Below are 16834 nucleotides of genomic sequence, written 5' to 3'. Positions count from 1 at the left end.
GCCTAAGCAGCCTGTGCAGAGGAGAGGAACTCTTTAAGGTGTTATGACTACTCTAGGCTATAGCCCTAACAGAGAATGAGTATATTATGGAAAAGAGGGAGTGAGATAGATATGAATGAAATGACGACTTTATTCAAATTATGGCCAAGGGATGTAACTCCAGGACACGACCCAATGCTCAAAATAATAAACAAAAACATCTCTAACCAAAATAATATCAACTACCTTACCTGATGTATGTTTAAAGAAATGAAAGTAAATGACAATAACCTACCCTAACTACCTATGACAAAACAAAGAGAACGGTTTAACCAAAAGAGCGTCGTGTCCTTTCTTCCCGTCTGGGCCGAATTAACAAGCAGGATATTTACACAGATATTTACATTTACACACTATTTATATATATATATACACATAAATTATATACATCAGCTACCAAGACCAAAAGGGGCAAATCCAGACTCAAGTTCAGGGACGAAATAATACAAAGTCAATGAAACCAGAAAACCAACCACACAATCGAACGAACGCTACTAAACCACACCAAATGCCAATCTGGAGAAAGATCTCCTCGTCTTGCTGATTTGTCGGTCTTTTAAAGGCAGGACTGTGGGTCTTGGGCGGTGGACAGCCAATCCACAACAACCAGGAAGCGAATGACATACACGGTGGGAGGACACACACATCTGGACCTGTAACGTCAGACACGAACACCACAACGACCACCAGTGGTCGTAACAAAGGAAAGCCTTTTCCTGGCTGAGGTGAAGTCAGACAGTACAGGCTGGTACTCAGATCAGAATGAATGTGGATGTGTCTTTTAAACTTGATACAGGGCAACAGTGACAGCCATTCCTACTACAATGTATAGTTATTTGGTTATATGTATAGTTATTTGGTTATTTGGACCAAAAAGACTGTTTCACACTGCCGTATCAAGGACCTTCATCTGCCAAACTCCTAATGGGCAGGAAGCTCCGTAGACCTTTACCAGTCTCACCAGGTCAACTCAGACCACAGTGGCTGAACAGGAAAGCATTTGCAAACAATCACAAACATAGAGTTTGAGGCAGACCAAAACTAAAAGCAGCGAGTTTGGATTACCAACATGCAGGAGCATGCTACTGTACTGAGAGATGCAGACACTCCTCGCTCCTATGTGGTGGAGACAAATTTAGAAGTGAGGACAAACAAGGCACACCTCAGGCCTCTACCGCATATACAACCGCCTACACAGATTGTGGGGGACACAGAACAGCAGATCCAGAAGAGAGGGAAGGGGATTCAAAGGGCTCACCCAAGGAGGGAAGTAAAAGCCCCAGGGTGGCTTAAAAACTATATAACCTAGAATAATAGGGAAGGTTTTGCTGTGTGTCTGGGACTGACATATGAGGAAATTTTCAATAAATACGGCTGTCGGCTAAACACAGCAAAAAACTGGAGTGTTAAATTTTCAGAGTTAAACATTCCGAGTTGATTTTCACTCCCAAAAAATGAGTTGAACACTGTTAGATTTAAATGGTGTTCAGTGTAGGGAGTTATCTGACAGAGCTGATCATATCAGTGTTAATCCAACTAAATGACGACATGACCGCTAAAATGAAACTCCGCCCACGTATTTCACTTCGGTGGAGAAGGTCGGCGCCATTTTCCTCTTAGCGAAATAAGTTCATGGTGAGTGTTATTTATTCAGTCTTGCTGAAAACGGTTGAATTTGATTATGAGAAATGCATTATGTACAATAAAGCGCCCTCGGAGATTATATACTTACAAAACCTGGATGCTAGGGACCGAATAGCAAACGTGTTGAGGTGATTAGCACAGTTAATGTTAGCATACCTAACCTATAAGTTAGCAAACTGGTAGCGATAGCTAGTTAGCTCTCCATAATAATTTGACAATTGGGATTAAAAGCAATACATAATTATATCAAAACATTACTGGTCTTCAAACTAAGACCAACGTCTGTTTTATACGTCTAGTTCCAGCAGTTATTGGCGCCAGAATGGAACAGCACCGCAATTTATGGGGGAAGGGGGGAAAACGAAATTGGTGAACGTCAATTTCTGTGATTAATGTGATTTCGATAACCTAAACCACCTTATCAAGATGTATGTTGTATTATTAAGTAAGTTTATGTCATGGGTTAAAGTTTGCCGTCACTACGACGGATTTCCGTCATTTGATTTTTTTGGGGAAAAAATCTGTCAAATCATAATAAACAACACACGCGCGTGCTATCTGTTTTGTGGCCGAAATATGATTCTCACTGGCGCTCATCAGCGCTGGATGGATGACGGCGGTGTCATTTGATTGACTTGCGGTTCATTCCGCCTTCAGATTTGCGGATGTTACTTAGAAAAGTTTTTACCCCCCTCCTGCCTGGCGTGATCGTAGCGCGCGACTCTGTACATCTGCGCGAACGACGGAGGCTACTTGCTGCGTCACATTCTTTTTGCAGTGTAGTCCGAAGCAATATGTGGTAGTATAAAGAAACACCCCTCAAAACAGGGGAATGAACATTTACCTGACCAATTGTAATGTTGCATTAGTGCTGGAATTTAGGCTAAAGTACTTTAAAATGCTTGAAAATGTAACTACTTCGTTTCACAACAAATATCTGTCTGACTGAACAGTTATTACGTTAACAAATACGAGCCTCTTGTAATTCCAGGACGAAACATGAGAGAACGTGAAGTCGTTAAGATTGGGCGTTTTGAAAATAAACCACCATTAAATAATGTGATAAAAAGCTAATTATTTCGAATCATTTCGAGTATATGTATAAATATTTAACTTAAATTTTACGTTGAGAACGCGTTGAAATGGACCTTGAAAGTGACGTACAAGTGCTTTAATTCCACCTTATAAAGGTGTATGAACCCGGCAAACATGACTTGGTTCACTGCGCTGAAGCGCTGTGCGTGCGAAGTTACAAAACTGCGAGGCTCTCGCGCACGGGTAGAGCCACCGCGATTACGTCATTTTCGGCGTGCGGACCCTCGCGCTGCTCACGCCACTCGTGCTGCGTCAAGTATAAAGGCTTAAACCATGGCTTAACATGGATGGTGTTGTTCTGTTTGTATTTAAAAGCTCTATCCAGTGGTGTTAATTTTTTGTAACATACCTACTTAAAGCATGTAATCTTACGGCTTATGTTTTTGCGATGGTGAATCTGATAAAAACAAGAGAGCTTCATACCTCTCACCAGGATTCACTAAATTTGACTTGATCTTTAAATAATTTTCTGGAAGAGGACCCCCAGATAACTCCATTATATAAACATTTATGTACATTTATTGCTCAGGTGTTCATTCTCTCTTCTCTCCTTACACAGGCTGTTTAGATAAATATACTTTATAAATGTGTTTATTGTGTAGAATTAGGCAAAAGAGGCCGTGTCCCAACTACACCACATTTTCAGTAATTGCTGGCATTGTCTTTTGCCAGGAAAAATTTTTCAGTCAAATGAAAATTTCTTGCTTTAACCCATGTTTAAATAGCGACGAATCTAGCGCTAGGACCATGCAGAAAACCACCGCTTCGAGCTCCGCTCCGGTAACACTTTACGTTCCTAAAAATGAATTTTCCATGAAGCAAACCTGGCGACTTCGATTTGTAATTCACAGGTTTGAAAACTCGTTCTCGCCCCTACTGTGCAATTTGGTTAGGAATACAGCCGAGCTAAACTATCAAGTTGAAAGTCATCATAGTTTGCTTACCCATTTTGACCCAGTTCCCAACCCAACTTTAAGAATAGATTAACGGCGATAATTTTTATATCACCTGATAAGATTATCAAATTAACGAACGCCGTTAACGGCCCACCACTATTATATACACTTGCACAAAATGAAACATTTATTAACCAGTTACAGAATATTATCATTTGTATGTGTAATATATACAAAAACAGATTTCCAAACAACTTTATTGACCTGAACTTATAGTTATTGAGCATAACAATAACAAAACATTGAAGACCAGTAGGCCCGCTCTACCTGAAAAAACGTGGAGTTTATAAACAATACATATTACATTTTATATAAAACGGTGTGCCGTAAAAACAGCAATGCCATAGCCCGCAGGTGTCTTTTCATTTGTCATATTTTTCCCAACGTCAACGTCCCACATGGTTTACACACCGACTTGTTTTTCTCAAAGTCAAAGGAGAAATGTGTCCATATATCGCCTCTTATCTTTATGCTGACATTGTCGAGTTAACTTCGAGTTGGATTTCATGAGTGGCCAGATCACAGGCTCGTATGGTGTTCCCAGCGTCTGTGCGATGTGAAGATGTTAGTTCTGATTGGATGGTTACCCGGTTTGTCCCGCCTCTCCGTGTACGCTAAAGTAGTTACGGTTGGATCTCTTCTTAACTTATCCCTACCTTTCACTAAACTAAATCAGATCTGATTGGATGTCGTCGCTGGCCAATATTTTCGTCTCCTTTTTAATCGTTGACAAAAATGTCCATTAATTTAGTCATTGTTTGTATCCCTTCGTATAGTTTTTATTTAGTTATCGTCTCGTTTTCGTCATGAGTAAAAGTATCATTACTTTGCCTAAAATCTACTCAGAGTAAAAATAAAATTACCCATCTCAAAATTTACTCGAGTAAAAGTACAAAATTACTTAATTTAAAATGTAATTTGAGTAAAAGTTACTTAGTTACTTTCAGTTATTTAATGCATGGATGAATCATGAACCAAATTCAGCACAAGTAGTTTTAATCAATTTCAAAGCATATTTAAGTGCACATCCACACTTGCAAAAAGATCAGCTGGGCTCAGGAACATACTTCCTCACAGCACAAGGACAGTCACAACCTGTACCATAAAGTGCAAACAATTTTCAGTCATATTGTCTATGACAACACTATGATAAGAATAACGAAATTTAAATTACAAATTATTCAAAAAACAAAATGCACACAAAATTAAGTGCCCACAAGATGCCACAAATCAAACTAAAATGCAACATGATTCCACTACTCACAATAAAATGCCCACAGGATCCCACATCAAAAATTAAAAAATGCTCATAGGATCCCACAATTTAAAAGTAAGTGCTCACAGGATCCAACTATTCAAAATACAGTACCCACCGGATCCCACTATTCACAATAAAATGCCCACAGATTGCCACATCTCAAAATAAAACAAAATGCGCACAGGATTCCACTATTTAAAACACTCACAGGATCCAACTATTCAAAATACAGTGCCCACAGGATTCCACTTTTCACAATAAAATGTCCACAGGATCCCACAGAACCTGATAGATAGAAGATTTAAAGATAGAACAATCTCATCCTTTTGGAAAAAAAGTGCACCAGATTACGACCTGATAATGAGACAATGGAAAGGGCGCGCGCAAGGCAATGCAACACAATTGGCCTTCAGTTCTGGGACTCAGAAGTTTAAATTTCTGCCCACATTTAATTTTTCACCATCAATATTTTTTTACTCAGTAATGTGAGAGCGTTCAAATGTAGTGAAGTAAAACTAATTGGGTCAAAATGTACTCAAGTAAAAGTAAAAATTACATATTTCAAAAACTACTCAGAAAATTACAAATTACTCATAAAAAGTACTCAATTACAGTAATGTGAGTAAATGTGAGTAGTTACTTTCCACCCCTGGAAATTAACACTGGTTTGTTGTTGAACCACAGGGAGACTTTTTCCTATCGAACAGCTAGTCACACCGGTGCGACCTCAGATTTTGTATTTTTCCCCCTCACACCATTGAGAAATTAGGCTGCGCGTGCGACCAAATTGGTTGCACTCTAGAGCCCTGATATATGTCACTAAATTATCATGTTCGTACGGCACACCACTAACCCACTGGCCCGCACCTCCCACTGGGAAGTGTTAACGTCTTTTGTCTTGCTAATGTAACAGACTGTGCTGGAGTCTCCAACCCCCACATCCACAGAAAGCTTGTTCAATACTCAAAGTACCAAAGTGAAGCCCGTAGACTGAGCCAAAGCAAGTTTATTTGTATACTCAATGTTACGCCATTTCAAGTTTTAATGTCTAAAAGTTGTGTATGTTGGTGAATTGCAGGCTATGGTGAACATAACAAATCTACAAATAAATGTCTAATGTTTTGTGTTGGACAAAGAACAACAAGCACAAATAGGCAAAATTAATTACAAAAATATCATTAAAAAAGGTAGGCTATGTACCTTTTGCGTAACAAAACGCAAAATTATTAAATAGGTATGATGACACAATTTTCAAACAGCCCCAAGCTTAAAAAGAATCACATCTAGACAGAGCCGACATATACCTTTAAAATTGTGACGGGCAGGTGTGAGCAACAAAAAGGAAGCGATCACGCCAAGTCTCAGGTAAAAAGGATGGTTTAATATAAAGTGTGCAAACCTAAAACCCGTGCAATAGATCCGAATTAAGGATATAATGACCAGCGGTCAACTGGTACAAAGACAAGACATATATAGGCAAACAAACGACCCTCAGGTGAGACGGATCACGGGCTCCGCCCACCTGAGGGACGCACATGACGTCTCCAGACAATAACAACAACAGCCGCTGTGGACAGAGGCGGCCGGTAGGGGGCCGCCTCACCGTGACAGACCCCCCCACCAAGCCGCACTCCCCTCCACTGGGTGTGTGGCACACAGCGGCTGCACACAAAACATGAAGGGGCAGGAAGGCAGAGACAGGCAGGAACACACCTCCTGCCGTCCAGGAGCTGAAACATAAAACACAACACATTACACAGCTCACCTCCCCGGGCGGGACCCTGGACCGGCCGGGCCGTTAACACCACAAAACCACGCCCCGGTCGGTCACAGGGCCCTCACGCCCTAACCGGCATTCAGCTGGTAAGCCCCATGGGTGTGAGGACGAGGGGCTACGGCTCCTCTCTCGTCCCTCGTGTGTGTGTGGGTGTGCAGGCTACCTATCCAAGGCGTGGCTACTTCACCTCCTGGACCTACCTCCTCCCAGAGCTGACCCCTGCCTTCTGCTAGGGGTCACCCCAGCCTCCTGGGGAGCCAACCCCTCCCGGGGCCTCTCATCTCAAGGTGGACTCCTCCACCCAACCCAGGAGCGCCAGAGACCGAGGCCCAGAGCACCCCCGACGCGGGCTAGGGAGCAGCCCCAAGGGCCTCCTGGTCACCCCGGGCAGGAGGGAGGATCTCCATCCCCAGCAGGAGCTTTTCAGACCGGAGCCCCATGGTCCCCAAACATCCGGGGGCCCCAGCCCTCTAGGGAGGGGCTCTTCACGACCGGGCTCCGGTCACCCCACAACACAAGGGGTCTCCTGCCAGGTGGAGACCCCCACAAGGTCCAGGAACACTGCCAAGGAGAAGCACCTGCACAAAGAACACAACCTCACACACACACACACGCACCACACACATACAAACACGAAACACAAACGCGCCCTACCCTATTCAGGGCCTCCCTCGGGAGAGACGCCCTCCGTGCCACACCCCATGGCACGGGACCACAGCCGGTCCCCCCCCAAACACATTTAAGGGGAGGAGCATGTGTGGAATTACATTTAACAGTTGACATCACGCTAGGACAAAACACACACGCAAATACTAGACAAACAAAAAACGGTGTACAAACAGACAGACGGAACCCATCACATGCGCGCTCTGCTTACACACACACACAGTGACGCGCGCCGCTCAGAGCCGCAGTCGCTCCCCACATTAAACACACGACACACGGGGAGCGAGGCGACAGTGACGAGCGGCAACCGCGTCACACATAAAACATTCAACATAGAACAGAACGAGCACGCACACTGGTCCACACGTCCGTCACCCGTACACACATACAAAACACACACGAGAGTCCACCAGGCAGACACCCTGGTGTTCGCCGTGCCACATACACACAAGCGCACGGCGAAACTCCCGCAACATACAACGGACACGAAGAGCTGTCTCAGGGCAGACTGCCCTGGTCCTCGCCGTGCTACACACACACACACACACACAAAACACAAAAGCACGGCGGAGCTCTTCAAACAAAACACCACGCAGACAAACACCACGAGACATGACCACGAACGAAGGAGAAAGAAAAAGAGACTCGGCGGCTTCCGGAGGGTGGCTGGTCATTCTGTGACGGGCAGGTGTGAGCAACAAAAAGGAAGCGATCACGCCAAGTCTCAGGGAAAAAGGATGGTTTAATATAAAGTGTGCAAACCTAAAACCCGTGCAATAGATCCGAATTAAGGATATAATGACCAGCGGTCAACTGGTACAAAGACAAGACATATATAGGCAAACAAACGACCCTCAGGTGAGACGGATCACGGGCTCCGCCCACCTGAGGGACGCACATGACGTCACCAGACAATAACAACAACAGCCGCTGTGGACAGAGGCGGCCGGTAGGGGGCCGCCTCACCGTGACAAAAATGATACCTGGATTTTGAAAATTGGTTGAGAACTGATAAAGTTATGATATTTATAATATCATGTATCACATTAAAATATAATACATTAATTACAATAGAAGTTGTGTGACTGAAATTCACATAATCTAATTATAATTAATCATAATTAATAAATAATCATAATCTAATTCGAAGTGATGTTAACTGTATTACCATTTAACAACAAGTTATATAAAAAAACAATGAGATATTAAACTACACAACACTGGTATCTGTACCGATGTCAAGAAAACACTGTGGGAACGAGTTAAACCGTGATGCCGCTTTTAGCCTAAAGTTGTTAGCTACCGTAACGTTCGATACACAAACGTCAATCATGACTACCTATTTTCCGCGGTCTAGTAAAATATTTTTGCCTGCACGGATTTCGATTAAATTTGGTTAGTATTGAGATAAAAGCTGTATTTTTAGGTCCACATTAATTTCGATGGTGTCCGGAGCGTTGATGAAGCCCACAGAAATCGCCTCAGAGTTGACTATTAGCAGTGCCTGATGACTGGCTGGGTTGTGCTTGACGAAGTCACAGTAGTATTCAGGAAAAAACATACACCTGCTAGGCGGTGAGGAGTGATGTTATATGACACCCTTACAAAAGTACAACGTAGTTTGGAACACATTACTGAGTCAGAATTTTTCGCATTGAACGTTGGTTCGTCAGCATACCTATATTAAAATGATACTTTTGATGACTTCACGAATATAGTTGCCTCTCTCCTCTCTAATGTTCACTTTGTTCTCTCGCCATATTGTGTTGCCGTTTCAAATGGAGAAGTGTTTGATCGGTGAATAGCCAGTGTGTGATCCTACGTCCTAACGACCGTGTCACCAGTTGTTTGAAGATGTTTCCATCACAGTATGGAGGTTCACAAGCAGCGTTATCACCATTCGGCGATTTACACTTAGCTTATATTGCTTAAGTTTCGTCCCCCACCTCAAGTTAAGTTCCCTTTATGTAGTGCAGGGATGGGCAACTGGCGGCCCACGTCCTCACTCAGTGCGGCCCGCAAATAGATCAATAATAATTTAATAATTAAAAGAAAAAAAAAACGATAGAGCAGGACTTTTTTGTTCTTGTCACGTAGGGCTACGCCCCCCTCTCCCGTGTCTGTGTTGTTCCTTGCCTGGTTATCCCGCCCTGCATGTCTGTTGCCCTGGTTTCCCTCTGTCTGCCACGCACGTGTCGTCATTGTGTTCAGCTGTGTCTAGTTTAGTTCTGTGTACTTGTATCTCTGTGTTTCGCCCGTTGTCGGTTATTTGTGGTTTGTTCGGTTTTGTGGATTATCTGTCATCGTTGTTCTGGTATTTTCCGTCTCCGTTGTGTTTTTCCGTTGTGAATGGCTCTCCATTCTGGAGGAGGCCCCGAGGAAGACCCAGGACACGTTGGCGAGACTATGTCTCTCGACTGGCCTGGGAACGTCTCGGTGTTCCACCCGAGGAGCTGGCTGAGGTGTCTGGGGAGAGGGAGGTTTGGGTTTCCCTGCTCAGACTGCTACCTCCGCGACCCGGCTCCGGATAAGCGGTAGATAATGGATGGATGGATGGAATGGCTCTCCTGTTATGACTCCTGCCTGCCTGTCCTGTTGACCATTTGGATGGCTCTCCCGTTTTGACCCGTGCCTGTACAAATGACTTCGCCTATGGAATTCGCCTTATTAAATCTCGCTCTTCTCAGCGTTTGTGTCCACCTCCTTGCTCCGCAGTGTGCTACGCGTTACAGTTCTTTAATAGGAAGGAGTTCAAATTCCTTTTTGCACTTTTTTATTAAGCAAATGTTTTGTCTTTGTTTCTTATTAAGGACATGTTAATGCATTTATATGCAGAAAATAGATGTATGTTGGTGCAATAAACATACAGATCTGAATTCATTTAAAATGTGTTCTTATTGAGAATAATTTGTAGTGTCTTTCATATCCAATTATTTGAAGTGCGTAGTCATGTGGCCCTCCAATAATAGCGCTGAAAATTGTTTGGCCCTCTATCATGGAAGTTGCCCATCCCTGATGTAGTGAATTGTGAACTCGAGAATAAACCTCAGTCACTGTGGTTAATGTTCATACACTGAACAATATTTGTGCATTTAATGCAGCTTGAATAAGTTTCGTTCCCCACCTCAAATTAAGTTCCATTTATGTAGTGAATTGTGAACATGAGAATAAATCTCCGTCGCTGTGGTTAACGTTCATGCACTGTTTGAACAATATTTGTGCATTTATTACGGCTTGAATAAGTTTCGTTCCCCACCTCAAATGCGTTGCTGTTCGATCACCCAAACCGAGCTTTCAAGCAAACTACGTTGCTGTTCGATTGCCCAAGCAGAGTTTTCACTCAAACTGTGTAGCCGCCCCAACTAATTTATAGTTAGCATTGCCTCATGAATGCTATTGTGAATAAAGTGTTCATAACAGCACCACCCATGCCATCATCTCAGTTTTACATTGCTCGCAAAGGTATGCATTTACATACGTAACTTGCATTCTAATTCATTCTTTTGTAATGCCAGTGTGTCAAAAGCAGCCAAACATAATGTACACTACCGTTCAAAAGTTTGGGGTCACTTAGAAATGTTCTTGTTTTTGAAAGAAAAGCAGTTTTTTTTTTCAATTTAGCTAACATTAAATGCATCAAAAATACACTCTATACATTATTAATGTGGTAAATGACTATTCTAGCTGTAAACATCTGGTTTTTAATGCAATATCTACATAGATGTATGGAGACCCATTTCCAACAACCATCACTCCAGTGTTCTAATGGTACATTGTGTTTGCTAACTCTTTAAGGGGGCTATTGGATATTTAGAAAACCCCTGTGCAAGTAGGTTAGCACAGCTGAAAACAGTTTTGCTGATTAGAGAAGCTATAAAACTGACATTCCTTTGAGCTAGTTGAGAATCTGGAGCATTACAATTGTTGGTTCGATTAAACTCACAAAATGGCCAGAAAAAAACAACTTTCAATTGAAACTCGAAGTGGAAGGCCCCGCTGCACAACTGAACAAGAAGACAAGTCTCCATTAGAGTCTCCAGTTGAGAAATCGATGCCTCACAGGTCCTCAACTGGCAGCTTCATTAAATAGTACCCGCAAAACGCCAGTGTCGACGTCTACAGTGAAGAGGCGACTCCGGAATGCTGGCCTTCAGAGCAGAGTGGCAAAGAAAAAGCCATATCTGGCTAATAAAAGAAAAAGATTAATATGGGCAAAAGAACACAGACATTGGACAGAGGAAGATTGGAAAAAAGTGTTATGGACAGATGAATCAAAGTTTGAGGTGTTTGGATCACACAGACTAACATTTGTGAGACGCAGAACAACTGAAAAGATGCTGGAAGAGTGCCTGACACCATCTGTCAAACATGGTGGAGGTAATGTGATGGTCTGGGGTTGCTTTGGTGCTGGTAAAGTGGGAGATTTAAACAAGGTAAAAGGGATTTTGAATAAGGAAGGCTATCACTCCATTTTGCAACACCATGCCATACCCTGTGGAGAGCGCTTGATTGGAGCCAATTTCATCCTGCAACAGGACAATGACCCAAAGCACACCTCCAAATTATGCACAAACTATTTAGAGAAGAAGCAGGCAGCTGGTGCTTTATCGGTAATGGAGTGGCCAGCGCAGTCACCAGATCTCAACCCCATCGAGCTGTTGTGGGAGCAGCTTGACCGTATGGTACGAAAAAAGTGCCCATTAACCCAATCAAACTTGTGGGAGCGGCTTCTGGAAGCATGGGGTGAAATTTCTCCAGATTACCTCAGCAAATTAACAGCTAGAATGCCAAAGGTCTGCAATGCTGTAATTGCTGCTAAGGGAGCATTCTTTGACGAAAGCAAAGTTTAAAGTAGAAAATTATTAAAAAAAAAAAAAAAACATTATTTCTACTTTGTCAATGTCTGGACTACATTTCTATTCATTTTGCAACTCATTTGATAAATAAAAGTACGAGATTTCAGGGAAAACAAAATTATCTAGGTGACCCCAAACTTTTGAACGGTAGTGTATGTATCTAACAGCTAGCCCTGGCGAAGAGGGATTATACCCGAGAGATCATTCCTTTGAGATATTGACTTGATAAGTAGGTTACCATTCACAGAATTCCTGCAAACTACTAAAGCATTTATTAGGCAAAGCAAGACTCACTCACGGTTTGAAAACCATTGATGTGAACTATATTAAATAATATTAATAAATAAATTATATATTTTAACACTTTGGAAAGTGAATCACTTTCGTTCAACGGACGAATTTCGTTTTTTCTTTACATATAATCAGTTTGAACTTTGATTAATTTTGTTTTGAAAACTATTGATCTTTATTTAATTATACAAAATATTAAATGACATACGAATCTTTGTAACACCCGCTGGCAGAAAAGAGAATTGTGTACGAAAATACGAGTTTATTAAAAGGACAATTCTGGGAAAAGTCATGAAAGGAGGGTTCTGAAAAAATTTTTTGTGCTGCTGCGGTCAAGTGACCGGTGCGCTGCGCTTCTAGGTATAAGTAGGTCGAACGGACGCGGCGTTTCTAGTAAGACGTCACACCGGTCAAATGACCGGCACTTGGCGCTTCTAGTTTAATGTGCATAAGGTATATATAACATAACTATACATTTCCAGACTTCCCCAGACCCCAAGGGAAACAATCCTCAATGTTGCAAAATATCCTTTAACAACCTTAAGTTCAGAGTCTGGGAGAGTATGCAGAAGACACTTCAGTACAGTGAGTTTTGGTGTTCTTTTATTAATTAGAATAGTTCTATCTTCCTCACAATTAGAACTCTATAGAGAGTAGAACATTAAAATTCTGGGTTTGATAAATGAATTATTCCAATTTCAAAGGCCGCATTAGTATAAACAGGCTCATGACCGGATTGCTGCTTGTCTTAGGGGAGGCAGCCAGTCCATAAGGAGGTCAGTGTGGGATATGGAGCCTTTGGGACTTCAGGCTAGGGAGCTTCCCTGAATCCTCCTTCAAGGCTCCATCTCATGAAGGAGTCTGAGTGCTTGGAGGAGTGTGGTTGGGAAGTCGGGGAGCCCCCTAGCAGTGCTGAGCAAAGGTGGGAGTAAGTCACTCATGAATAAGTCACAAGCAAGTCTCAAGTCACTGTGATGAGAATCAAGCTAGTCAAGTCGAGTCATTGCTCAGGTCAAGCAAGTTGCAATTCAAGTAATACAAAAATGTGATCTACCCCAGTTTCCACATTTAAATCAGTAAAAACAGTGTTACGCAAGTTGAGTTGTATTTACTGAAGCTGAACACAAATATCTTGTATCTGGATATGGGTTTTAAGTGCAGAACAAAACTGAGTTCCAGGTTGGTTATGCTACTACGCTGGTTAAAGATACTGGTCCCATTTCTGAAACAACAAATTAGCCTAGTTCACAACATAATTTACAAATTGTATTGACACAATATATGGCCCAATTTGGGTGCCCACAGTGGACCCCCTCCAGCTTGAACGTGGAGGCATAATGGGGCCCACTGTTATGGTCCCAAATGGGCTACCCACAATCAGCTGTTATCTGAGTTTACCCAATTCAAGCCCTTTCTTAGCTGACTTCTTAGTCCACAGTTGCCTACATTGGTCCCATATTTTATTTATTTATTTATTTATTTTTATAACCCTTGTTTATGTCAGGGTTGGACCCAGGACAGTTCCTCCGGTCGCCACAAGGAGGAGCCCGCGAGCTAGACCTGGGGGCAATCAGGCACAATAGGCTGCAGGTGTTTGCAGCCTACTTAAGGCGAGCAACTTCAGCAGTCCTTTGCTGAAGTTGTTGTATTCACGCTCGCAGCCTAAGCCAGTTACTCTTGCCTTTGTGCAGTTGCTACGTTTCTCTGTTTACTTCTGTTTCTCCCCTGAGTGTTCTCAGGTTTTGTCTCTCGTACGTTCTGTTTGTTTCTTCCCTCTCTGTTCTATGTCGGTTTGTCTACCAGTGTTCTGGTGGACAGGCTGACAGGTAATCTGGTAGAAGCTTAGGTCTTGCCTACCTAAGCTTCATCTATTTTATTTCTCCTTTTGACATGTTGAGCCGTTCTCCATGTGATTTTCGTTTTCCCGTTTTTTCTTAAGACGCGTTGTATTCCCTTCCGCGTGTTTTTGTTTGTTTATTTACCTGGTCTATACTCACGTCGAGTTTCTCCGTGTAGTTCTTCTGTTGTTCCCTCTGGGTTTTTTGTTTTCGTTTTCCCGCTGTCGCGGAGGTTTCAGTTTGGCTGTTTTTTGGCTTTTGCTTTTAGTGGGTTTGCACTTGAGTCCTACACTCCTCGAAACCAGCGCGACACCACCGTGTTCGGGGGTGCCTCGTTACAGTTTAACCAGGAAAACTCACATTGAGCCACAATGGCTCTTCTTCCAGGGAGTCCTGATATAAGTTGCCATTACAACTTGTTCAGCCTATAGCAGGGCTATTCAACTATATTTTTCTGCGGGCCAGATTTGGCAGAGAGCTCTGACCTGTGGGCCAGACATTTTTCAGACCTATACTAATACTGTCATAGTGGATGTAAAATTGAGGCAAACACTACATTTATTTTTTTTCTCCATTTTTTTTTAATCAGGAGATCAACACAAGAGTCACAACACATTTTTTTGACTGAACTAGGACTGAAAAATTAGACTAATATGAAGTGAGGGCGATCCACAGACAGTGATGCAAATGCTCATTTGTCAAAGAGGCACGGCTGTCTGTTTTTATGGCCTTCATGTGAGAGAAACTGGATTCGCAGGTATATTCGCAGGGCTCTTCTTGATCGGACAAGCCTACATACTTGTATGTAGTCCAGACAACCTGGACTTGTGGTCCAGACAACCTGCCACATAAAAAAATTAAATAAAAATCTTTCTGTCCTGAGTAATGAAAACAGTAACATTTAAAACATTATAATGTGAACAGATCTAAACAGTTAGAAGAAGCTATTATGTCGTTATTTTAATTGTGAACATATTTCTATAAGAAACCCTCAGAACAACAAACTTCAACGGTGAGCATTTCTAGGTGCACAAGGTAAAGCTCAGAGAGACTTTCACTTTTTAAATGTTTATTTACGAAATTTTTTGATTTAGCTAAAGCTAAAGAATTGATTGTCACCTGTCCATTACTACAGCTAGATTTTCAAAGAACTCCCTCACTGTTTTATTGAAAGCTGTAGCCCTTCCCAGGGATGTTGCCTCAGGAGTTCGTACAGAGAGATGTTGACATGCTAGGAATCTGCCAAACCACTCTATTCCTAAAAAGTACAGTATTCATTATTACAGATTTTGCTTTTGGAAAGTTAACCTACAGAATCACTAGCCTACCTGCACATTGTTTCTCAGTCCAATTGTCTGGGACAGGGATATTGTTTCTCTCTGCGTATTTAAATGCCAATTCACGACACTTAACTGGAGCGAGGCCATGGAACTGGTCAGCTAGTTGTTTCAAGTGTTTGGCAAGCTCCTCCTCCATCTCATCTGTGAAAATTCTCTGTGTCTCAGCTACTGCACCCCAGGCTACTGATTTTACTTTCCCTTTATCCTTTTTCTTCATGAATCTTTGTAGGGTTGATTTGTAAATATTTCTATCCCTTCCAGCTTTTCTTAAGGACTTCTTTCCTTGCATAACCTCAGCAGCTGCACTCTCCAAATCTTCAAGGGGTGTTTGGACCCAGGTTGTCTTCCTGGTGTACTTTCTTGGCATGACTGCTTTTCTGCAATGTTTATGACATTAGAAATAAAACATATGTAATGTAATATTACATTACATATGTTTTAGATGAGAGATCTAAAATACTTATATATAATGTAATATAGACTAAATATAATTTGTGCCTCATGGTGGGTTAAAGTGAGACAGTGTTTCACTTTACCCCACAGCATTTGTCTCACTTAACCCCACAGCCACACAACCCCAATAGTGTTCAGTTGCCAGGATACAAGGGGTGTCTCACATTACCCGATGTCTCACATTACCTCACTCTCCCCTACTGTTGATTTGACTGTTAAGGTTCAAGTTTGATTCCATATTTTACTGTATAAATGTTTTTCCAGAGAAAGAAACACCATAGAATTTTTGCCATAGAATTAACACAATAATACTCTACTGTAGCAACCCTTGGATTCCAAAAAGAGAGTCTCGACAGGTGCTTAAGTTTCCTTTATTTTGCTTGAATCACAGCATAAACGTCGTTCATTTATTTCACCTCATAGCGCCGTGAAAACTGAATAAAATACAAAGAAGACATCAGTCACTCCATACAAATGACACCAACCATATATAAGCCATACAAACAAACATACCTCGCTGTGCTGACCAAGGACTGCAAAACATGGATTGCCTTATTCTGTTAGACACAGGCGTCAATATTTTCTTTGACAATGCAAACCCGCAATACATCGCATCTAGGC

The 16834-nt window shown here is 42.1% G+C and overlaps 1 protein-coding gene across 1 annotated transcript; it reads right to left on the bottom strand.

Moving 5' to 3' along the window:
* Positions 1 to 13393: 13393 nt before the first annotated feature.
* Positions 13394 to 16127, bottom strand: LOC143513952 (uncharacterized). Its single transcript, XM_077004633.1, has 2 exons — positions 15749 to 16127; positions 13394 to 13494 (listed from the first exon to the last, which is right to left on the bottom strand). The coding sequence occupies exons 1-2, from the start codon at positions 16125 to 16127 to the stop codon at positions 13394 to 13396; spliced, it is 480 nt and encodes a 159-aa protein (XP_076860748.1).
* Between the last annotated feature and the right edge of the window lie 707 nt (positions 16128 to 16834).

This window comes from Brachyhypopomus gauderio, chromosome 5 (genome assembly GCF_052324685.1).
Source record: "Brachyhypopomus gauderio isolate BG-103 chromosome 5, BGAUD_0.2, whole genome shotgun sequence".
NCBI classification, from domain to species: domain Eukaryota; kingdom Metazoa; phylum Chordata; class Actinopteri; order Gymnotiformes; family Hypopomidae; genus Brachyhypopomus; species Brachyhypopomus gauderio.
The sequence above is the reverse complement of the archived record's forward strand: the minus strand, read 5'-3'. Positions and strand labels throughout refer to the sequence as shown.

Excerpts from the sequence above, each read along its gene's own strand:
- LOC143513952 (XM_077004633.1), bottom strand. The coding sequence starts at position 16,127 with ATGCCAAGAAAGTACACCAGGAAGACAACCTGGGTCCAAACACCCCTT. Across the intron at positions 13,495-15,748 it reads GACTGAGAAACAATGTGCAG|CACTGCTAGGGGGCTCCCCG; the intron begins GTAGGCTAGTGA and ends ACCTTTGCTCAG.